At 38.3% G+C, this 25,669-nt stretch overlaps 1 protein-coding gene across 6 annotated transcripts in view; it reads left to right on the forward strand.

Moving 5' to 3' along the window:
• The window catches only part of SBF2 (SET binding factor 2), a 518,200-nt gene that overhangs the window by 459,463 nt on the left and 33,068 nt on the right, over positions 1 to 25,669 (forward strand). For 4 of the 6 annotated variants that reach the window (XM_064288439.1, XM_064288440.1, XM_064288441.1 and 1 more), the window contains 7 exons: positions 336 to 532; positions 2,612 to 2,752; positions 3,655 to 3,750; positions 10,391 to 10,575; positions 15,481 to 15,657; positions 18,935 to 19,036; positions 20,545 to 20,730. In XM_064288439.1, coding sequence (XP_064144509.1) covers positions 336 to 532; positions 2,612 to 2,752; positions 3,655 to 3,750; positions 10,391 to 10,575; positions 15,481 to 15,657; positions 18,935 to 19,036; positions 20,545 to 20,730 — 1,084 coding nt within the window. The remainder of the gene's footprint in view (positions 1 to 335; positions 533 to 2,611; positions 2,753 to 3,654; positions 3,751 to 10,390; positions 10,576 to 15,480; positions 15,658 to 18,934; positions 19,037 to 20,544; positions 20,731 to 25,669) is intronic. The other 2 variants (XM_064288443.1, XM_064288442.1) reach the window with 2 other exon arrangements.

The following is a 25,669-nucleotide window of genomic DNA, read 5'->3' on the forward strand; positions in this document are numbered from 1 at the left end:
TTAAGTTATTCACCAAAAACCTTTAGTACTACTGAAAGGGGCCCATTTCAAGAAAAGACTACAGATCAGTGGTTCAGTTAGTTATTTTCACCATCTAGGCCTTTTTTTCTCAACCCCTGAAGAGTAGAGAAGGACTTGAAACTAAGTTTCATGTTTGAAATATATGTTTTACCCCTCAGTGAAAATGTTTCTGCGAGTCTTAGAAAATTACTATAATATTATGATACTCATATTCTTATGTTCTCTCTCTGTCCCTACCCCTTCTGTCCCCTCTTCCTCTCATCCACCAACCCTACTCCTAAATCTTTTCCTTTCTCTTTTCCATGTAACTGAAGCTATCCTGGCCTTCTAGTCGTACCTCAAGCTGTACAAGACAGTAGTTTACCAAGAGTAGCCCGCTGCTATCGACACAATCGCCTGCCTGTCGTATGTTGGAAGAACTCAAGAAGCAGCACCCTGCTTCTCCGATCTGGAGGATTCCATGGGAAGGGAGTAGTTGGTCTTTTCAAATCTCAGAACTCTCCTCAGGCAGGTAAGCATCTCTCTACAGCACAATTAAAATCCTTGTACTTCAGAGCATTCCTAAGAATAAAGGAAATACAATCTGGGAATACCAGTTATATCCTTTCATTAAGCCTTCTCTCACATGTAGACTTTTCCACTGTGCAATATAGAACATGTACAGAATCATACTTGACAATGTAGAGCTCTACCTTGAATCTCATATCTTCTTTACTATTTTCGATCTTTGGATTTTAATCAAAAGTAAAATAATAAAGTCTTTGGTGTTAGACTGTCTTCATAGGTGAAAACTAGATTATATACCAGTCTTTTTTCCTTTCTTCTGGTAAGCATCCAAATATATCTGACAGCTTCAGAGGCAAATAGAGATTCTACTCCATGTGATTCGAGATATCCTGTCTCATTTCTACAAGTCACAAAAAAAGGAAAAAAAAACGAAGAAACCAACAAAACAAGGCAGCAAACTGGTAACCAAAATGCTGTTTTAGGAGCTCTCAAGCAAAGAAGTTTTTAGGGAGTTAAGGCATGTCCAATTTAAGAAAGCAGAGATAAATGCTGTTATCCTTTTTTCTGAAGATATTTTTAGTAGTGGAATATTCTGAGGTCTTTGAAGTAAGGAGCTATGTTGTGCTGATCTTTCCCATAACTAGTAGTTCATAATAGAAGCTGAATAAAATTAAACAGTTGACCACTAAGATATCAGATCCAATTTAGGGGATGTCTATGTTCTTTCCCTTTTGGAAATGAGATAAATCAAGTTCTATGGTTTCAGCAGGTAGAACCATATGCTCTTTGATCTTTCTTCCTTATTCTCCTCCATTTCCCTCCATATGTCTTTGATCAGTCAGCTGAGGAGATCAGCACCCAGGTAACTCTGTTATCCCCCTGGGCTTGGAGTCTCAACCCAGATGTAAATAAAGGCAGTTGGCTTTCAACCGTTTCCTCCGAGAGGAATCCTCCCAAACCACATGTTGGGAGTAATAGAGTGCAAGTATATGTAAGTTACATAATGGAACAAATTATTTCAGGAGCAGGGATGAGCATATCACTGAGCCTTTGGTTAGAAGAAATTCAAACTATTTTATTTCACTGGTTTCTGATTTTTTTTTAATTTAATATAAACTTACCGTATTTTGTATATTTCAGCTCACGCATTTGTTCACATTTTACTATCTTTGGAACTGGGGTGCTTCTTACAATTGATGTGACAAGAAAGAATTGTGTCATAGTTTTATTGGCAGAGTGTTTTTCTCTTCTTAGTACATAAAATAACCGTGATCTTATCACCGATGGCATCTTGATAAAATATAATAATGTTAATTATTTATTTCCTGTTTAGGTTGCAAGAAAATTTGTTACTCTCTATTGTCTTAGTGAGCCTATCCCCAATTGCATGGGCCAACTTCAGTGATTGCCTTTTGCTCCATGCAAACCAGACTCATATGCCCTCAAAGCCTAAAATTGCACCACATTTGTTTCCATCTGTGTATATTTATTTTCCCTCTTTTAGAAGCACCAGAGCACCTAGCAGTAGTTGCTCCTATCTTCTCTCGACTATCTTCTACCCTCCCCTTAACAAATTCCTACAAGTGTATGTCACCTGTTAGGCCTGTGTAGCAGAATTTGTATAAAGCTACTGGTATTGGAAAATCTTACCTCTTCCCTTTCTGGGATGCCAAGGGAACCCCCTTCCATCCTCTGCTCCCGAACAGTAGATGGGCAGGATGGTTAAGGAAGAAGATACAGGGTCATTTTCTTTTATAAGTCTTCATTTTTAGTTGCTTGGATAATGAGAAACTATACACCTGTGCTTGGAAGGACAGCCCTGTGCTTGTTTTCCAGACCCTGGGCTCTTTCTGGGAGAAGTTTGAGGCAGTCAAGAAGTAGGTGTGGTGAAACCAGCATCATAGGAGGATTAGCCACCTAATAGATTGGACGTTTAAGCGGGACTGGTTTCTACATTTGGGTGTGGTAACTTGAAGAATGTATAGGCAAAGAATAAGCCCAAATAACTATATATATGTATATATATGCTTGTTTTGTTGACATAGAGACGGTTTATTTTATTCAATATCTTTTCCTTTTATAGCTCCTACCTCTTCTTTAGAATCTTTCAGTAGCATAGAACAAGAAAAGTACTTGCAAGCCTTACTGAGTGCAGTTTCAGTCCATCAGAAACTCAATGGTAACAACACCCTTACTGTCAAGCCAGCACTTGCTCTATCTCCAGGTAAGATTTGGTAATAATTTTTTTCTTGACAACTATGAAAGGGTCAGATCTGTTCTAGAGTTAATCTCTTTAATTATTTGCCCTGTTCCTTTAACATGACCCCTTGAAGTTTTACCTACAGGGCTGTATAATTTTAATTCCTTATATTGAGAAGTCAGGGTACCACTATTAATATCTAGTAAATGGTAACCAAATTTAGAGACTCAGTTATTTCCTTTTTAAAACAGTAAAAGAAAGAGAGGTGGTGGGAAACATAAATAAAATCACCAGGGTTTTTCCCCCAGATCTGTTTTATATAAACTTTAATATATTATTAAGAAGTTGAATGTATAAGTTAAACATATGTTTATTAGATATATATCCACTGAAATCATCATGTATAAGTTTGAAATTCCTCAAATTTCTGCAGCCTTTTATGATTCACCGTACAGTTTGTTTTCACTAGATTTGAATGAAGCCATTAAGACTTGTACTAATATTCTGTTTCAGTTATCATGTGATGGAACCCCAAAGGGTTCATGTAGAGGTAACCCTAATGTGTTAGACACAGGAGCATGTGACTTGAAAAGCTGGTCTTCTTGGCTTAATCAGCTATTTGAATTAGCTCAGCATAAGCAGAAAGTGGCTTTTCTTGTAAAGTAACACCATGCATGCCCTGCTTCATTTATCATTAAATTCTCTGATTGCTTTTGCCAAACCTAACTCTCTATAATCTTGCAAATGTGTGTTATCTCAGATGAAGTAATAACATTGCCTTGTTATCTCTAATAAAGCTTTGGGTACTTAAAAAGTACAATGTTTGGCACCAATTAGACATGCTACACATGAAGATAACTTTTTGTCATTTGAGTAATGTTAACCTGAACGACATGGTTTTTGTTCTTCTTTTTGGCTGACTTTAGGGACTGAAAGGAGAACTTCAAGAATGTCCACTGTGCTTAAGCAGGTAGTGCCAGGACATTTGGATGTAAACCCATCCAATAGCTTTGCTCGAGGAGGTTAGTAAGATTGATTTTATGACTGAGCACTGATAATAAGCTTAAAAACAGAAAACATTAATTGTTCCAGATAGTAGATACTAATTATTGTTCCAATTGTTCTTAATTACCGTTTTCCAAATGAATGACCAAATTCGTTACTAGTGTAGTGACAGATGAGTTTAACTTCATAGGACCAGAGGTGTAACAATTGCTGATGTCTTACATATTAATGAGTTTGTGAAGCTTCTGGAGATGAAGGGCGCACATCTGAATGACAAGTCCACCCTGGGAGGATGCCATGATGTTGCAGGTTTGCAGGGTAGAAAGACTGATCACAGAAGTATAGACAGCTAGGGAGAAGTGGTAGCAGACCCAAGGGCTGTGTCTCCTATGCCTGTTATTTTACTCCTGACTTCTGAAATGCTAGTTTAAAGGATAAGATAGAATGATATTCTTGATTGTAACATTCTCCTGCTTCACAGTGAAGTCACAGAATCCTGGACTCTTCCTCTCACTCCCATACAATTCCAAATCCCCTTGAAAACATACCAAATTAGTGTTCTTGGTTCTGCTTGAACATCGTTAGTAATGGGAAACTCATTTCTTCCTACAAGTAGCCCACTGTGTTTTAAGCAGCTCTATTTGTTAGAAGGAGTCCCTGGGCGGTACAGATGGTTAAGTGCTCAACTACTAACTGAAAGGTTGGTGGTTCGAACCCATCCAGAGGCAACTCAGAAGACAGGCCTGGCAATCTGTTCCCGTAAGATCACAGCCTTGAAAACCCTATGGAGCAGTTCTTCTCTGACACACATGGAGTCACCATGAGTTGGAAATGACTAGTCAGCAACTGGTTTAGTTTGTTTGTTTATTTGTTAGAAAATTCTTTCTCATATTGATCTTAAAATCTGCCACCATGTAACTTTTACACATTGGCCCTAGCTCTGCCTTCGTAAATTACAAAATAAGTCTGATCTCCCAACTGTAGCGCTTCTGATTTGAAGATCATTCTCATGTTTTCTCTCTTCTTTAGTTAACTCTAAACATCCCTTATTCACATGATCGTAGTTCACTCACCATCCTTGTCATTCTGTGGTCTCTTCACAGAATTGAGCCCAGCACTCTAGGTGCATGCAGCCTGAGATTCCGTTAGCTATGGGGACAGCCCCATCACTAGGTTGACCCATATGGAGATAATATTATTTGAAATCCTATGTTTGTTTCACTGTTACCTTAACAACATCCTGGCTTTGAGAGGTAGCTTTTGGACCTAAGTGTACTCTGTACTATACTTATAAGATTTCATATTCTTGGATATGTACTATTATTTTAGACCTTTGGATTCTGTCTACCAGTGCATTAGCTGTTTTCCCAAGCCTCTTGTTATCTCGTAGATTTGATCACTGTTCTCCTGTGATTTGTTAAGAATATGTTGAACAAGCTAGAGCTAAGGACAAAGGCCTGCAGCATACATAAAGTAAAAACCTCCCTGAAGAAAGACATCCATCTGTTAATCTATAATGACTATGCACACTCCTCGTAAAACTCTCACCTGGCTCGCATTTTTAAATCTCTGCCAGTTTTTTTAATTCAATATTTGCCAATCTTTCAGCCTGTTAACTGTATCACAGAAGATTATATGGTTAGTTTGGCATGATTTATTACAGGAACTAGTGCTTTTTCCTGAGTACTAAAAAATAGGCCATTAGTAATCCAGTCTAGAATTTGGTTTAGGGTCAACATAAAAGCTCTATTTTATAAAATCCACTTTTTTTGCTCTTGAAATCCAGGACTACCTGCTCATCTCCTGACAGTCATGTTGGTTCTTTGGGTACTTTATTTTCTAATTTATTTATTTTTGGATGTTTATTTTCCAATTTATTTCCTTTTGGATGTTTATTTTCTTCCTCATCAGAACCTTCTGCCATTGCAGGGTTTCCTAAGAGCTTTCTTGATCTTCTTGAGTCATCCTCCTAATTAATGTGTGAAGCCATAGGATCATATATAGCTTTTTGTGAATTTTTTAATATACCGTTGTTTTAAAATTTAAGATACAAACTTCCTTCTTCTCATCATTTCTTTCTTAGTCTCCTAAGGTTCCTGTTACTTCTAGTGCTAAGAACTCTATTTTCTTGTCAGAATTTGGTTCAAGGTTACAGCTCCCCTTATTGCTTTATTTACCATCTGAAAGTTTATATTGTCAGCAAGTTAAGTCAGTAATTTTCCGTTCTACTTTTAGTAGAGTGCAACTTCCAGCAGATGTCTGGTTAGTTGAAGCCCTCCCACCTCACGGTTTGCTGTTGTGTTTTGCCTTTGTAAACTTCACTGGAAACGTTATTCATTCCTCCATTTAGCTTCAAAAATGTCCTTTTATGTTGATACCTAAGGCTTATGGATTTTTCACCTAGTTTTTTCAACAACAGTATTTCTCTACGTTTATATTGGCCTCAGGCGCATAAAAAAAATGGCTCATAGCTAATGATTATATTCTAATCATGAATCCATTCTTTGCTAATCTCAAAGATACCTGGAAGTCTATATTTACCTCTTTGGGTTAAGAGCTCCTATTTAATTTATTATCCATTCTATGTATATCTTTGGATATAATTGTTGTTTCTGACACTCTTCCCAAGTATTTTCTGCTGAAAAGTACAGTTGACTTAGTGTGTTTCCTTGTGATGGGTGTTTTCTCCTAACCTGGTGCCCATTTTTCTGGTGTTTCAAGCTCTAGGATGCAGAAACACAAATCCCATTCTTTTACCCCATTTCTTAACTCTTCACTTGCAAACATTTAATATATTAGCAACTGGCTAATAGTAGGAGCTCAGTTAACATTACTTGTCATTATTATGGTGGTGGTGTTTACCGTTACTGTTAACTAACACTCTGCTGAAATAGGGGCAAAGTTTATATTTGCATTTAGAGTGCCTTGAGCCAGGATGTTCCTCACTGGCCTAAGAGGCAGGAAGATAAATGGTATATGGTCTAGGTCTAGGCCAATAATTTTCAAACTCTCTTGATCATGACCCACAGTAAGAAATACATTTTGCATCCTAAATGTATGCACACATATTCATATCACAATTCAGGTAGTACTAAGTCACAGTGCTAAATGTATATATGCTAAAACAAAAGTTTTATGAAACAATATTCATCTACATCACATGCAGTGTACATATTTTTAATTCTGTTTAGTTTTTAAAAATATTGGTTTGACCTACTAAAATGGTTTAACAATCCGTCAAGGGGGATCCTGCAGTTTAGAAAATACTACTCTAGACCCTTAATAGGTATACTATGCTCAGGACAAATACTTATACCTAGTCAGTCAGAAAATCTAAGTATACCTCACTGCCAGCAATGCAGTAGTGCAATTCCTTTGGTTAACCTGCCTTCCAGATAGAATTATAATTGTCAAAGCCCTTTGCTGGTCCCATATCAATATTGGCATTTTCTCATTGCTGACTTTCTGCTAAGTGATAAGTACTTGGCAGTTTTTCATTAATGAGCTTCTATTTAGGGAAATGCTTAATCTTTTATATTTAATACCCCTCTTTCACTCTTTCAGTGCAAATAATTGAGCTGAAGCTATAGTAGAGGGATACCACAGCTCACAATGTATTAATTTGCAAAAAGAAAATAATCAACAAATGTTTGGGGGCATGTATCAGACTCTTAACTATATAGCAGGGTGGATATAAGAATAAAAATGATTAGGTCTCTGCCCTTGAGAGCACACAATCTAGTTGAGTAAAAGAATGTGCAAACAATCACAATGCAGTGTGGTAAGAGTGCAAATAGAGCTCTCTACAACATTGTTGGCGGACATTCGGATTTTGCATTATACCTGGATTTTAAGGGATAGGAGCTTGTCAGGTAAAGAATGGCTAAAATCATCCCAGGCAGAGGAACTAGCATGAGAAAGTGTGACATGTTCAGAGAACGGTATTACCTAATCAGGAACTGCTGAAGATTGACTATACCCATATTCCAATAAGAAAACAGAACTGTGTCAGAAAGGAGAACAGTTGACTAGCACACAGAGGCTTTGTGCCTTTGCCATGCTGTCCAGGTCTTTGTTCTGTCCTGCGGTAACGTTATCTGCGTGCCGTGAGTCAGTGCCCCTACAGACTGTAGCTTTCAGACCCCCTTTGGCCACTCATGGCCTAAAGCGGTCAATGCCCTTTATTTCCTGCCTTCACAAGAGTGAAGCAAGAGTGAAAAATCACTTTTAATGGTTTTTCTTTTATCAAATTACTGTGCAATTTTGCAGTCTACAGTTCAGTAATACTGCTGTTGAAGTCTGACATCCTGAATAAATAAAAAGTCATTTTCCTTAATTGACTTGAGCAATTCCTTTGCTCAGGAAATAATTTGACTGTAACTTACTGCTAACCAGTTTTGTTATTGCCAGGTAAATTTTGCCCTAGTCAAGAAGCACTTTCTTTTTGTTGAGAAAAAAATACATAGATAGATAGATGACTCAAATTACAAAAGTATCTCTAATTACTGCTTATCATTTTGGTGCAAGTAGGAATTTTAGGAGAAGCCATTACTTCAGTCATAATAAGCTGTAGTACTAGTGGTATTGGGTATTGTCACAAGGTCATGACTTTGCTGCTTATAACTATCTACTAGTTATCATAACTAACTGTCAGATTAAAAAAGAGAAGGAAGATTGTGTGGCAAAGCTTAATAATGCTCTATTGCAAAAACATGCCCTTAGTTATTCCAAATGGTTGCTAGAGCTTTCATCGTTTCCTGGTATGATAACCTTGCTCAAAGAACAAATGTGTTATCCAACAGGTAGCATTTGCCAATCAGTCAACTTCCTGAAACCCTAAGGGCCAATGTATTCCTAGCATTTACACCCCCCACATTCATTAGTTTTATTGTATAAATTTGATTCCAACTCATTTAAAATCTCCAAAAGCTTATTCCATTTGGTATAAGTTTTTAATAGCACCTTCTGCTGTGCTGCCGATTTCATTGTGCTTTTAGTATTTATAAACAGGTGCTGAAATTTCATTAACAGGCACTCAATTCATCTTTTTGGTGTGTGTGACTGCAGCTTTTTTTTTGTTAATTGAATCTTCTATCTTTATGAGTTCCCTTCTGTTAATTTAATTTAAAAATTAAATAACCTATTTCTTCCCTTATTCAATCTGTTCTGATGTTTGCTGCTGTATACATTTCATTGCTCCTCTGTCTTTAATCTTACCTGCCAGTGCTTGAGTACAGAGATAAATGTTTTACTCAGTCAAATCCCAAACCTTCAGCTAAGGGAAGAGTCCATGATCAAGGTACTGTATTATCTGTCCTGATGTATGACTTTGTTTTTAACCATCTTCATATGAAAGCGTACATGTTGTAAGTGATTTTTTCCACATTTGTTTGTCAAATTATATCCTTTATGCTCATCCACATTCTGAATTTCCTCTGTGATTCCATTTATAGAAGCTTTAAAAAATCAACACTTGACATAATACCTAAGCAAATCTCATGGGTTATATAAAAAGATCCATCCATGTTAACCAGAAATCACCTAAAAAAATAAAAAACTTAAAAAATCACCTAGAAAACTTTTTCTTGAAACTGATCTTCTGACCCCATAAATGCTTATAAGGAGAGAGGCAGATGTGACATTATCATGGTGGCATATAGTCATCTAGAAACATGGCTTGATGTAACATTTGTCAAAGAGTGAAGAGCATTTCAAAATCTAGAGAAGAAAATCCATTTTAGGGGAGCAGTAACAACGTATTATACCCCTGTCACCCCACTACTGAGATGAACACCACAGTGATAGGTATAAGGAACTCTTGCTTTGAAGGTGCTACAGTGTTATTCAAATTTGTAAATTAGTATTTACCATTGTATTTGGCTATTTATTACTTAACAGTCTCATTTTCATATAGAAATTATTGATTTTTTGAATTAATATAACAGATTCTTCTAACAAATTAGCTTGACCTTTCTCTTAGAAAACGTCTGCTTCTGACTGTACATTTTAATCCTTCTAAGATTCTGTGCACATTACTAAATTTATAACTGCTTACTATTTTTCATGGAGATTGAGAGAGAAAAGGCCATAATATGTCTCTGCTAACTTAGAATTATATCATTTTGTTATGATACACAAATGTGAATTCCAAAGCCAGCCTCAGATTTAAGTAGGTTTAGTAAATTTGGAGTTTATTTCTTAATTTAGATTTCTTGTTGAATTGACTGTATGAAGTAGGTGAATGTTCCTTACTTCTTTCATGAGGACGTAAGAAATTGATTTACTCAGCTTTCTTCTCCCTAGACTTCGTTATTGCCCCCGCCTACATTTTTTTGTTGTTGTTTTTAGTCAGTGCACTCTATGATTCCAATACTTACTTAAAATGGTAAATGTGTATTAAAATATCAAAATAGGATTGGCTTGGTGACTGCCAAGGCTCTGCCAACCCTAAGATTGTGTGATTTGAAAATGCTGTTTGAATAATGCTTAGATGTTGTAAAAGTAAATTGCAAATGATAGCAATGGTCCATCATTACTAGACTAATGAACGTAGGCTATTACCGCTCAAACTGTACCTTGTGAACATGCGTTTATCTCTGTATTCAGTGGCGTTCCCACATCAGATCATCTCACTCAACTCTTTTGGCTTTTGTGAAGGTGTGTGGGCAAGTTTTCGGTCTAGCACTCGCTTGATCAGCTCTCCAACATCCTTCATTGATGTTGGCGCCCGGCTGGCAGGCAAGGATCACCCGACCTCCTTTAGTAACAGCACCTACCTACAAAACCAGCTCTTGAAACGCCAAGCAGCCCTTTACATATTTGGTGAAAAGTCACAACTAAGGGTAAGATTTCTTTTTCTCACTTAGAAATTTTATAAATGCACTAAGGCAGCTCATAAAACTTATCTCACAAACCAGCTTTCCTAAACATTTTTTGTAGCAAGGATTCTTAATCCGGAGAAAAGATCAATCTCAAAAATTTTAAGCTATCTGTTTGTATATTGTATACTTGTATATAGATGCACCCCTGGTGGCACAGTGGTTAAGAGCTTGGCTGCTAACCAAAAGGTTGGTAGTTCGAATCCACCAGCCGCTCCTTGGAAACCCTATGGGGCAGTTCTGCTCTGTCCTGTAAGGTCACTGTGAGTTGGAATCGACTCGACGGCAGTGAGTTTTGTATATAGATACATATGCATATATGTACATGCATGTCTGTTACCCATGAAGATAAGGACTTATTCACAGTGCTTTAGAAGAAATGCCTGGCAATCTACTTCTGAAAAAGCCCATTGAAAACCATATGGAGCACTATTCTACTCTGACACACATGAGGTCACCATGAGTCAAAATCAACTCCACAGCAACTGGTTGATTTTACTCATCATGCTAAAAATCAGCATAAGCCTTTGGAATATTAGGAAGTGAGCATATTAAAATAAATAAATAAATAAAGCTTCTTTAGGCTGCTTTCCACTATCTTGATTCAACTTCCACAGGAATCTCTGCCCACAGCAAAATAAATGGTTTTGTTCTTATGACCATATTGATAAAGAAAGCTATAGGAAGGTAAAGAGAAAGGTGTAGAAAGGAAGATTATGGCATCGCATATAGAGACAAGAGAAGGCCATAAAAATAAAAAGCCCATTGCCATCAAGTCAATTCCGACTTACAGCGAGCCTATAGGACAGAGCAGAACTGTCTCATAGGGTTTCCAAGGAGCACCTAGTAGATTCGAACTGCCAACTTTTGGTTAGCAGCCGAACTCTTAACCACTACGCCATTAGGGTTTCCAAAAGAAGGCCAAGAGTATGTATTCTAAGCAATGTTTTTTGAAACTTTGTAAGACCGTTAATACAAAGACACATGTCCTAATTCCTGAGAGTAGGGATAGTCATACTATTAGATTATAATCAGCTTTATTCTCATTATTAAATTACTGTGCTAAAGAGCTTGACTATATGCTAAGGATCCATAAATTATAGAGACTTTACCTCCAAAAGCAGTGATAATTGCTAGGGTTTAATATTTTCACAATTTACAGATTACAAAATAAATTGCATTCCTATTGACAGGTTTTATCTAAGAGATTAAAATATTTGTAAATTCAGAGATCTCCACAAAGTTTTTTCCAGTACTCCAGTCTACACTGGACAATCCAGACAGACCTTTGGCTGAGTCAAGGAGCAGAGCCGTGAACAGGGTGCTCTGGTTCCTCTGCCTCAGCAGGATCCCACATGCTTGGCCCACAAGATGCCAGTGACGGAGTCATTTCTTCTGTAGCTGACTGGCTTTGCCATATCTTCTCCCTCTGCCTGGACTGCTGCGATTACTTTGTCACCAACCTTTGAGCTAACTGGGTACTGCACAGTTTTTAAATTTGTATAAACGTTGTCTGATACAGCAGGTAATTTTATGTCCAGAAATAGTTGTGATATTTTCAGCAGCAATCCAAGGTTCCCTGCACAGCCTCCTTGGCACCAGCATCTTTTCTAAAGCACAGACTTTCTACACTTCAGCATACCACTTTCTCACAATCTGCATCACACCCCAAGGTCTGTCCCCTGAATGCTCCCCTTTGCACTTCAGTCCTCAGAGTGGCTATGTGATCATGCCTAAATAAGTAAGCAAGACTAACCACTTGGAACTCTTCCTTTCTTTCTCTCTTCCCCTTTTTTTTTTTTTCTTGTCCCTTTCTTCCTCTAGTTAATAAATTATTATATTTAGAAAATATAATTCTACCATCCTGGCACAATAATTGTTTGCATTTTTGTATATTCCATTCAAAGTTTTGTTTTTTATTAATTCAGTTGTGCCTCTAGAGTGTGGGTCTGTATCTGATGCACCCCATACTGTTGCTCGCACAGTGCTGTCTAGTTGCAGCTCCACTTTTTCTCCCAACAAAGGAAACATAGAAAAATGCCAGTGAGTGAGAGTGACTTATTCTAAAAATAATCTTGAATTTGGCCTTATTTGCCTTTTTAAGGAGGCCTGGTGGTGCAGTGGTTTAGTGCTCGGCTGCTAACCGAAACGTTGGTGGTTCAAACCCACCAGCCACTCCTTAGGAGAATAATGTGGCAGTCTGCTTCTGTAAAGATTACAGCCTGGGAATCCATGGGACAGTTCTGCCCTGTAGGATCACTATGAGTTGGAATCTACTCAATGGCAGTGAGTTTTTTGGTTTGGTACCTTTTTTAAATTCACGTACTTAACTGCTTTTACTAGCACGTTTCTTATGACTTACAGTGTGCTTCACCTCTATGGTTGATAACTCTTGGTTTTTAAGACAGGTATCCTTAGCTCATGTATATTTGGGAAATGGAAAGCAGTCTAGTTTTCCTGAAAACTAAGATACCTTTGATTTATTATAAACCAGTCAATCAAATCCTGGTAGATTCAAACTGCCGACCTGTTGATTAGCAGCCTAGGTCTTATTTAAAAAAAAAAAACTAATAGACAAGGAATTCGTATATACTGCTAAGTTCTTTTTCTTAAGCAATAACATCATGTTTCCATGTTGTATAATAGTCTTCATAATTATTTTAATCACTGTATAACATCTCGTATTGTTGTATGTTTAGTTTTATTTCTTGACAGTCTATGTATAAAATTACAGCTACATTATTGAGCATGTAGTGTCTTTTTCAGTTACAATTTACTAGTTTTTTTAATATAATTCAGATTATTAGTGGAATTACTAAGACAAAGAACATAAACATTTTTGTTTATGGATGCATATTGGAAATGCTGTTAAAAACAAAAACTTGGAAAATTTTGCTTTTTGTTTTAAAACTTTAATAGACCTTTTAATAAACTCTAAAACAACCAACATAAAATATTAAACAGACCCTGTATATAACTCCTTGCCAGAATTTTTACTCTTATGACCCAATAGAGTGATTCGAGCAGTATTTTTTTAAAAAGTAGAAAGGAGCCGAGAAAATTCATTCTTTGGCATAAGAAGTTAGAGGACTTTTAAGCAACCAGATTATAAAAATAATATAAAATACACCAATGGGCCATCAGTATCGCATTCTTTAATTGCAACTGCATCTCACACAGAATGATTTCTGTATAGATTAAAGATGTAAATGATAAAAGTACTCAAATAAAAGACAGGTTGATATGGGTGTCACTTTGTGTTAAAAAATATTGTCCCACAAGAAGGCAGGAGGGGACAGGAAAGCTGGTAATGGGGAACCCAAAGTCGAGAAGGGAAGAATATTGAATATTGACACATCGTGGGGTTGGCAACCAATGTCACAAAACAATATGTGTGTTAATTGTTTAATGAGAAACTAATTTGCTCTGTAAACCTTCATTTTAAGCACAATTTTTTTTTAAATGCCCAAAGTTATTAAAAACCAAAAAAAAAAAAAAACTGGTTGACACGTATAGAGCATATACTGTGTGCCAGGTATTGTTTAAAAAAAAAAAAGTCCCAATGCTAGGAATCAATAAAACCTTTCACTTTTTACTCTTTATTACTGACTTTATAAGAGTAATCACAATGTTATTAGCTTTGGGACAGTGAGACAGTGATTTTTATTTCCTTTTTAATGTTTATCTCTACATTTTTTTTATTTTTATACTGCCATGCCACCAGGGCTGCTTTTTTCATTTTAACAATGAATATGTTTTATTTACATAGTAAGAAACAAATATTTGTATTTTTACAAACTCTAATTTGTAGAGTCCTAGAACCCCAAGAGTATATTACATTTCAATTACAATGTGCATCTTGGGGAAACTTAATTTGTACTGTTGGATTAACCATGCTGTCGATGTGTCACTGATTCCTCTTTAAACTTCCAGGTTCACAGTTTTATAATTGGCTTATATTTGGTGTAATAAACTCCATCAAGTTGTAGCCTATCAGTAGTCTGTTAAGGTTCTCGGAATGACAACATTTTTAAGCTACATAGTCTACCTCCAGAAAGGAGCAGACCTCCTATTCCAGGCAAACCTCAAAACCTTACTGAAGGACTAATGGACCACATCTACCACGGCCTCCACCAGACTGAGTCCAGTACAACTAAATGGTGCCCAGCTACCACCACTGACTACTCTGACAGGGATTACAATAGAGGGCCCTGGACAGAGCTGGAGAAAAATGTAGAACAAAATTCTAACTCAAAAAGAAAGACCAGACTTGCTCGCCTGACAGATACTGGAGAAACTCTGAGAGTGTGGCCCCTGGATACCCTTGCAGCTCAATAATGAAGTCACTCCTGAGGTTCACCTTTCAGCCAAAGATTGGACAGGCCCATAAAACAAAACGAGATAAAAGGGGCACACCAGTCCGGGGGCAAGGATGAGAAGGCAGGAGGGGACAGGAAAGCTGGTAATAGGGACTCCAGGGTTGAGAAGGGAGAGTGTTGACATGTTGTGGGGTTGTTAACCAATGTCATAAAGCAATATGTGTACTAACTGTTCAATGAGAAACTAGTTTGTTTTGTAAACCTTCAACTAAAGTACGATAAATCCATTAATTTAAAAAAAAGTTGGGAAAGACCTAAAATACATAATTAGTGCTCCACAGGATTTAAAGGGGAAAAAAACCTTACTGAATGGATCTTCTTCCAGTACTGACACACTAGCTACACGATGTTGACTTTCTTTATCCGTTGTAGCCTCTGCAGCTATTTGGCCTCAGCTGCCTATATGTTCTTTAAGCACTGCCCTATTAGGAACATTGCTCTTTTAGCCATAGCACTTCATCTGCCTAACTGTGTGCATCTTCATCCACAGAACTTCAGGTTAGAATTTGCGTTAAATTGTGAGTTTGTTCCTGTTGAATTTCATGACATCCGACAAGTGAAAGCCAGCTTTAAAAAACTAATGAGGGCTTGTATACCAAGTACCATCCCTACTGACTCGGAAGTGACCTTCCTGAAAGCCCTTGGAGACTCTGAGTGGTTCCCACAGGTAATGTCTGGAGCAGCTTGTCTTATAATTCAAGGAAAGAGAGGCCTAGGTAGGTAGGCAGAACTGATATTTGAGAAAAGTATTTCATTCCTCCACTACCCCACATTCTCCCTTTTATCATGTGCCCTCTAATGGCCTTTCATTTCTAGGAAACTGTGTGATATAGGAGATGAGAAGGTAAAATTCTTGATCCCTAAGTTCTTATCTGTGTATAGTTGATGGCTTGGTCTCAGTAGGATGCTAAAGAAGAGATAATTGCTTTTAGATGGAAACTTTTTGATGTACAACAAATTTAATCAGCAAATATTTATTGTCAACATAGTGAGAATCCAGGAAAGAGTGTGATTTCTGCATAAATCCAAGAGCCTTTCCTTTCTAGTATCTTGTTTCCCATTTGACCGTGCTCATTCCATGTCTCTAGATTTTAGATTCACACTCAAACCAGCCACCAAAGTCACATGATATGCCCTGGAGACTGCCTAAGGTTTAGAGAAAACCACAAATCCTTCCTTCAGCTAAGTCAAGTTTGGACTATTTCTAATTAAATTTTTATTGAGAACTTAGGAGAAATATGTGTGCTAACACATACAAACCCACATTTCTTCCAATGCACAGAAGCCCTGTGTCTTAGGCTGGATTCTCTAGGGAAGCGAAACCAGTGAAGCATGAGTAGATGTGTTTATGAATATATATGTGTATGTATATATATACACACACACACACATATATATATATATATATATATATATATATATATAAAGAGAGAGAGAGATTGATTTATATTAAGGAAATGGCTTATGTGGTTGTAGAGGCTGGAAAGTCCCAAGTCTGTGGGTTAGGTGTCAGGTTGGAGGCTTCTCCTTACTCATGTAGCTGCAGGGCCTGACAAACCTGAGATTGGCAGGTAAGATGGCAGGCAGCTGGCTCAAGCGCCAAGAACCAGAGGTCAGATGATGATGAGCCAAATGCAGGACCCAGAGCAAAGCAAAAGCCGGTGAATTTTGCCCAAAAGTCCAGGTATATTGGATGCAGGTCATACCCCCAAGGAAACTCCCTTTCAACTGATTGGCAGCTCATAGCAGATCTTGTCACAGAGATGATTACATCATATCAGATCTCATCATGGAGGTGACTACATCATTATGTAACTGCCAGACTACATCATAACTGCCAATCCACTGAGAATCATGGCCAAGCCAAGTTGACACACAACTTTAACCATCACGCCCTGTCTTTAGGAGCCTGATGGCATGTCCATTGTTCCTTCTCTCCCCGCAGGAGTTCCCAGCCCCTCTGCCCCTTGCTCCATCCACCTCCAAGCTAACTTGCTCTTCAGCCTTTAGGAGGAAAAAAGGGTTGTTTCTCACAGTACATTGGACTAACAAGAAAACCAGGAAATTGTATGAGAACCCAGGGGCAATGACTATTATCAAGGAACTTAAACTGTAAAGAAACTTAGCCGTGTATATAATTAGCTATAAATATATATCAGGGTATGTTAATTGCTATTAAAGCAATTCAGGGTATTGGTACCCATGGAAGAAGTTGATGAGTACCCCTTGCCATTCCCAAGCTATAAGCCCCTCTACCCAACCTATCTATGTTTCTGCTACATGCTATGCCCTGCTCCCTGTGCAAAAGTGGATCCTTATCAGGATTTAGTTAGTGACTAAAGATAGTTTAAAATACTGGCTCGCAAATGTGGTATATACACACAATGAAATACTACTTAGCCATGAAGAGAAATGAAGTCCTGATGCATGGCACTACATGGATGAACCTTGAAAACATCACGCTGAACAAAATGTCAGTAGTAAAAGGGCAAATATTGTATGATCTCACTTATATGAAATAAACAAATATATAGAAACCAAAGACTATTAGTGATCCAGGGGTGGGGAAACCCTGGTGGTAAATCCACCAGGCACTCCTTGGAAACCGTACGGGGCAGCTCTCTTCTGTCCTATAGGGTCTCTATGAGTCGAAATCAACTCCACGGCAACAGGTTTGGTTTTGGTACCAGGGTGGGAGGGAGGAGAAAAGGAGGAGATTTGGGTTAGCGGCTATTGAGTTTATGTTAGTGCTGGTGGGATGATATGGAAACGGATACCTAAAATGGTTGCTCAACTTGAAGAATGTAATCAATGTCACTGAATTATATACGTGCAGAAATTGTTGAGATGGCGTATATTTTGTTATGTATATTTTCACTACAATAAAATTTAAAATGTATATATATATATTGCCCCACTTGGGATACTAGCATTTTAAAAGTTAGCTCCTAGAGTAAATGCTGACCCCAAGAGATGTCAGGCCTGGTGATAGCTGTGATAAAGGTGAAGTGAGTAAAGAGCTTCCATTGCTACATAGAACGCATACGTTGTTCCTGTGTTTAAAATAGCTTCTGTTTAAAATATGTTAAAGTTCAGAATTGGATTCATACTATAAATTACATCGTGTGGTATGTAAAATATTTTTTAAAACTAGAATGTTACTCATTTGGTTTTGAAATCTATGTGCTATGCTCAATGTCCTAATTATTCATTAAGGACTTTGTGTCAGTTGGCTTGGCTTAAGAAGCAGAGCATCGGTGTAAGTTTTCTTCGCATTTATTACACAGTACAGACAAATTAGAAGTATCTTTTTCTTTTGAGATATAATTCACTTAGCAGAAAATTCACCCTTTTAAAGTATACAATTCAGTGGTTTTTAGTATCTTCACGAAGTTGTGCAACCATTGTCACTATCAAATTCCAGAAAAATTAGGACTATGTGAAATAGAACTTACTACATCAGAGAACAACAAACAGAACAATTAGTGAGGGTGGCTCAGGACCAGGCAGTGTTTCGTTTTGTTGTACGTAGGGTCGCTGTGAGTTGGAACCTACTTGACGGCACCTGACAACAACAACAAACATTAGAAAAAAACCATCTTTAAGTCCAATGACTTATGTTGGGAGGCCCACATATAATGTCTGTCTTTTTTATTCTGTGGAATTACAGCTCTTATTCTGTGTTTGGGAATTCAGGTAAGGTCAGTTGATTTCATTATGTATCACTTGAACACGTTTTGAAATGGGTCTACTTTTTCAATGTGTCATTGTTTAATCTTGATTTTGCAAAAGAGCTTTACGTATTTAAAACATTATGTGCTTCTTTTATGCAAATACATTAGCCTTTACTCTGACTTGTTTGATTCTGTAAAGTTGATAGAAAGTCTGTCCTTTGTGCTCAGAAAGCACTTGAGCTAATTGCGTCCTCCTTTTCTATCTCTTAGCTTCACAAGATAATGCAGCTGGCTGTGGTTATATCAGAAGTACTTGAGAATGGTTCCTCAGTTTTGGTCTGTTTGGAAGAAGGCTGGGATATCACTGCACAAGTAAATATGAAAACATATTTTCGATGTTTAATTTATATTTGTGTTTCACTTTAGTTGCTTTTAAAATCAGCAGATGATTGTTTTGTATAATGACTAATGGCTTTATGGAAGAGAAAGTCCCATGTTAAACACCAGGTGGTATTCATCAGGAAGCTCTGTGGCCAGGGCCTCAGGCTCCCACACCCCAGATGCTCTGTGTGAGCGTGCAGATGGAGCATTTGACCCAGTAGTGTGGGATGTGGACCATCCTTTTTGGGCTTTGTCAGTCATTTTTCTGGCTGTCCGTAAGTCCCTCCTTTACTCCTTCCAGAGTAAAGGAAAATTATGAGTACAAACTACATTAAGATTATTAATCTACAGCTGCAAAAAATATATAGATACAGATTTGAACTCAACTTCTGGACTCATTGATTAACCTATGAGAAGGCCACAGTCAGCAAGTTTGCCAGTAAAGTTCTCAGATCTTGAGACCCTGAAATAAAACTGCAGCCAAAATGAAATTTTAAGTTTCAGTTTTTACTGGAAAGTTTGCAGAATTAATTTGATTGGCTATCCTGGAAAAGTTAGTGAACAAATTTGGTATCCAGGTAATTTTACTTATGAATTAGGTACCATCAAAAAGAAGTGCTTGCCAGCTGGACTAAACCAAAAGCAAAGAAGTTTCCCGAATAGACTGAATGCTTCAAAGGCCAGCGTAGCAGGGATAGGGGTTGGGGACCATGGTCTCAGGGGACATCTAAGTCAATTGGCATAATAAAATCTATTAAGAAAACATTCTGCATCCCACTTTGGAGAGTGGCATCTGGGATCTTAAACGCTAGCAAGCAGCCATCTAAGATGCATCAATTGGTCTCAACCCACCTGGACCAAAGGAGAATGAAGAACACCAAAGACACAAGGTAATTATGAGCCCAAGAGACAGAAGGAGCCACATAAGCCAGAGACTACATCAGCCTGTGACCAGAAGAACTAGATGGTGCCTGGCTACAACCCATGACTGCCCTGACAGGGAACGCAACAGAGAGCTCCCAAGGGATCAGGAGAGCAGTGGGATGCAGACCCCAAATTCACGTAAAAAGACCAGACTTAATGATCTGACTGAGACAGGAACCGTTCCCAAAGCCAACTCTTCAGACAGGGATTGGACTGGACAATGGGATAGAAAATGATACTGGTGAAGAATGAGCTTCTTGGATCAAGTAAACACATAGGGACTATGTTGGCTTCTCCTGTCTGGAGGAGGGATGAGAGGGCAGAGGGGGTCAGAAGCGAGCAGAATGGACACAAAAAGAGAGAGTGGAGGGAAGGAGTATGCTGTCTCATTAGGGGAAGAGCAATTAGTATATAGCAAGGTGTATACAAATTTTTGTATGAGAGACTGACTTGATTTGTAAACTTTCACTTAAAGCACAATAAAAATTTTTTTAAAAAAAGGAGTCCTTGCGTTTTACCAACAGGACTTTTTCAGGACTGAAAATAATGAAATATCCATCCTGCTTGTACCCTAGGTGACATCCCTGGCTCAGTTACTCAGTGATCCCTTTTATAGGACACTTCAAGGCTTCCGGATGTTGGTCGAAAAAGAGTGGCTGTCTTTTGGTCATAAATTCAGTCAGCGGAGCAGCTTGACCCTCAGCTCTCAGGGTAGTGGTTTTGCTCCAGTCTTCTTGCAGTTCTTAGACTGTGTACACCAGGTAAGTAGAGCAAGCCTCAATTGACTTGATCTGAAGGAAAGAAAAGAACTAGAATTTACTGAACATTCCAGTGCCATGCTGGGTACCTTCATGCCATAACTGATGAATTTAGCCAGTTCTAGTTCTCAAACTAGAACAGCTGAGCTGCCTACTGGGCTTAATCACAAGTGAGGTGGCCAGCATTCTAAGTTGTCATCTCCAGAGAAGAGGAGCAAACTTGGACTTGTTCTCCAAGAAGATTTGACCTAAGATAGGACAGCAAAAATCTCTAGGTAATGCCAGGGTCTGAAATCCAGTACATGGTCTGCCCAGTGTAAGAGGACCCTAGCTTGTGCCTGGGCTCATAGGCGATAGAGCTCAACCCCCAGATGAAGAATCAGGGTCCAGTCAGGCAGCCCATAGGGTTGAGAGTATCAGCTCAGTTCTACTGGGTCACCTAATCAGAGCTAATCAAGAGACCAGGCAGAAACTCGGGTATATGATCCAGGCAAACCTGGGGGAGGGGAAAGGGGGAGATGTGAGTGCTCTAGGCTCCCTCCTCTTCAGGTACATCAGATACAGACCTCTTCATGGGGCCTCGGTCACGATCCGCTTGAGACTTGTGTGGTTCTGGGATTGCAACTGAAGGCATTGGCACCAGTGGCTAAATTGGCCTAAGAAAAACAGGTTGACAATTTCAGCCTTGTTTCATCTTTACCACAACCCCAAGGTAAATGAATGGGTTATGGCATATCGGAAGGGTTTGTCAGAAAAGTGGACTTCTTTGAAATACATTGGTCTCAAGTATTTGTCGAAAGAGAACGTGGAAGTATTTTTAAGAACCAGAATTGGAACTAGGTCTTCTGAAGAGGCGAGATGAGTATGTGGGTTATATTTTATTTTATTCTGTCAGTCACTTGATCAGCTTTATCAACTCACTATACATTTGTTTTAAATAACAGCTTTATTGAGATATATTCATATACCATACAGTTCACCCATTTAAACTGTACAATTCAGTGGTTTTTAATATATTCACAAAGTTGTACGACCATCACTATAATCAATTTTGGAGCATTTTCATCACCCGAAAAAGAAACTCCAGACCCGTTAGCACTGACTTTCCATTTCCCACCCCACCATTTATGTTTTTGAGTGCTCCAATAAGCTTCTTAAAGAAAAACCCTATTAAGTAATTCCAGCTGATTCTGTTCAAAAAGCATGTAGAGAAGCTGGTGACCTGGTTATGCTTGTAGTTTTAAAATCTTTGCAGCAAATGGTGTATTTTTCTGTTTGAATATTAGGCTTTTTATTCACACTCTTTTTAGGCAAATAGATTAAGGGAAAGTTTGGAGACCACTGTTTCTGAAACAGAAGGCTTAACTGAGGCCAAAGTAAAGGAGCAAGCATCTTTTCTCACTTCTAGATAGTGAGTTCTTCATGAAAACACACATATTGTCTGGCTTATTGTCATGTTACGCTTGCCAAATGTATATTCCCTGCCCCCATACCTATATACCACTATTAACAAAAATTACTAATATGTATTGACTGCTTATGTGATAGACAGCATTCTAACTATTATATATATTATTTCACAATTCTTTCCTAATAAACTTCTTTCAGCCTTTTTCCTGACCCCCTCATTTGAATTCCTAATTAGCCATGTATAGACTTCTCTGGTAGTATCTATAATACTACAGTGTATTTATTTATGTATGTCTATTGCCCTCTGGGTTTATTGCTCTTCAGAGCCTTGGTACCTGTACCTGTTGCCATTGAGTCAATTCCAAATCATAGAGACCCTATAGGACAGAGTAGAACTGCCCCGTCGAGTTTCCAAGGAGCACCTGGCGAATTTGAACTGCGGACCTTTTGGTTAGCAGCTGTAGCTCTTAACCACTACACCACCAGGGTTTCCTGAGAGCCCTGGTGGCAAGTGGGTAAGCGCTTAGCCACTAACCAAAAAATCAACAGTTGAAACCCACCAGCTGCTCCACGGGAGAAAGATGTGGCAGCCTATTTCCATAAAGATTTACAGCCTTGGAAACCCCATGGGGCAGTTGTACTCTGTCCTATAGTGTTGCTGGGAGTCGGAATCAACTCCACAGCAATGGGTTTGGTTTTTCGTTTTGTTTGTTTGGTTTGGTTTACTGCCCTTCAGAGGGCAGTGGTGGCTTAGTGGTAGAATTCTCACCTTTTATATGGGAGGCCTTGTTTGATTCCTGGCCAGTGTACTTCGTACACAGCCACCACCTGTCTTTAGCACCAGTGGACGCTCGCATTTAGCCACTCGTAGTGTGGGATATAGAGTTTTCTTTTTGCCTCTATATCCCAGACTAAGAATGGCTAAATAAACTATGGTCATCCATACGATGGAAACTACTCAGAAATAAAAAGAAATGAACTGTTGATGCATGCAACAATTCGAATGAATCTCAAAAACAATATGCTAAGTGGAAAAAAAAAAAAAAGCCAATCTGAAAATGTCACATACCGTATGATTCCATTCTTAAGATGAAAAAACTATGGAGTTAAGAGAACAAAATTTTGGTTGTTACGGTTTAAAGATCAGGAGGGAAGGGAAATGGATATGACTATAAATAGGTAACATGAGAAATACCCCCAAATACTTATGAAATAGTAAATAGATGAACAAATTTTGGTATGTCCATCCAGTGAAATTCTACTCAGCAAAGTGAAACAAAATATTAATATACACAACAACATGGATGAATCTTACAATCATTAAGCTCAGGGGAAAGAAGCCAGGCCAAAAAAAAAAAAAAAAGACTACACACTATATGATTCCATTTATAGAAAATCTAGAAAAGACAAAAACTATAATGACGGAAAGCAGATCAGTGGTTGTCTGGGACCAGTGGTCAGGAAGGGGATCAACCACAAAAGAACATGAACAAACTTTCTGAGATGAGGGAACTGTTCTGTATCTTAATTGTGGTGGTGGTTACACAACCATGTACAATTACCAAAACTAATCAAATGACATGCTTAAAATAGGGAAAGTTTATTGTAGGTAAATTATACTTCAATAGAAAGTTTTAGTTAGTAAGTCCAACGTCTCAGTCTCTGGAGTTCCAGAAAAGAAAACAGTGGCTATCTCGTTTCTCCAGAGAAAAATTTGTCGGTCTGTTGCCCAGAGAGCACTTATAAGCCTGGCTGCTTGCTTCCTGGAATCAGGACAGAAAATGGGTTCAGGGATATCACATATGCAAACTTGTACTTACATCCATGCTATTTTCAATCCCTACCCTCACCAGTAACCCAGCTGTGCCTAGCATCCCCAAGACCAGAGTTTATCTAGTTCAGTTTTTCCAGAGAGCAAACTTCTAGCCACTTGCTCAGGAGAGGCTAATCACATGGCTAATGGGGTAGGAAAGAGCTCTGGAGGTCTAACTACTGCCTCTATAGACTTCCAACTAGTCTCCATTTTCAGCCCCTATTTTATTCCCATATCACTCAGCTTGGGCTTGTGAGTTCTGAGCCTTTCCGGGTTTACAGGGCGAACAGGTACCTTTTCAAATGGTTTTCTCCTGTAGCCATCCTAATGCAGTTCCTGCTCTTCTGTAGCTTGCTGGTATTCTTCCTTCCATTTTCCATCTTCCAAAATTTACTGAAGTTTCTTGGCCTGCTACTGTCTCTGATCATACTCTCCCCACCTACTTGTGGATTTTCTTGCCTTTTAAAAATTCCTTTCTGAAATTTTAGAAGGAGAGAAAATATATACTTTTTAACATGGGGAGGGTTAAGGAGGGGGGTTGAGCTAGTGTAGCTGGCTCTGGCTTAAGTTAAAAGCACCACTCAATGTCTTAAACTTCTGTGTTCAACTTGCAGACTTCTGCATACCTAAACATTAGAGTCAGCAAAAGAATTCACTCAGAATCAGTAAGAGATGAGATGTTCTCATATAAGACATACTGTCATCATGGATGGTAACATCATTGTGTCCCAAGTACAGTAATCACTGTTTGGAATATAATGCTTGTATTTTATTGTCAGGAGTGAGGCGGGAGAGTAAGGAGTCTAGACTGTTGAAGGGTAACCTGTATTCTGTGAGTATCCCTTAAGTGTTGTGAACAAAGCAACTTAAACTAAAACGAGGTTTAAATTACATTCCTGTTACCATGAGGACATATTACAATAGATGCTTAGACAACATAATGCTAAGTTATATAAAGCAACTTGTGGTATATGTTGCATTTTTGGTAACTTTATTTTAAAGGAGTTAGAGTTCAAATGTTCTGTTACAAACCACTTGGTTCTAAAATGGAAAACAAGTTGACTTCTAATGATGGCTCAGTTTGTAGGTGAATGCTTCACAAACTGTAGAAAGTAACACTGTTCAGAGTCTAAAGATTTCTTTAGGATGATTTCAAATCTGTACCACATTTAAATTTTTTTTTAATTAAAATATAATTTTTTTTTAATTTTCCTGACATCTGGGGTCTTAAAAGCTAGCAAGTGGCCAGCTAGGATGCATCAATTGGTCTCAACCCACCTGGAGCAAAGGAAAATGAAGAACACCAAAGACACAAAGAAAATATTAGCCCAAGAAACAGAAAGGGCCATATAAGTTAGAGACTACATCAGCCTGAGACCAGAACTAGATGGTGCCCAGCTACCACTGATGACTGCACTGAGAGGGAACACAACATAGAGTCCCTGGTGGAGCAGGAGAAAAGTGGAATGCAGAACTCAAATTCTAGTAAAAAGACCAGACTTAATGGTCTGACTGAGACTGGAGGGACCCCAAAGGACATGGCCCCCAGACTCTCTATTAGCCCACAACTTAAACCATACCCAAGGCCAACTCTTCAAAGATTAGTCTGGACCACAAGACATAAAATGATACTGGTAAGGAGTGTGCTTCTTAGCTCAAGTAGACACAGGAGACTAAGTGGGTAGTTCCTGTCTGGAGGTGAGATGAGAAGGCAGAGGG

Source organism: Loxodonta africana, chromosome 7 (genome assembly GCF_030014295.1).
Source record: "Loxodonta africana isolate mLoxAfr1 chromosome 7, mLoxAfr1.hap2, whole genome shotgun sequence".
Taxonomy (NCBI): domain Eukaryota; kingdom Metazoa; phylum Chordata; class Mammalia; order Proboscidea; family Elephantidae; genus Loxodonta; species Loxodonta africana.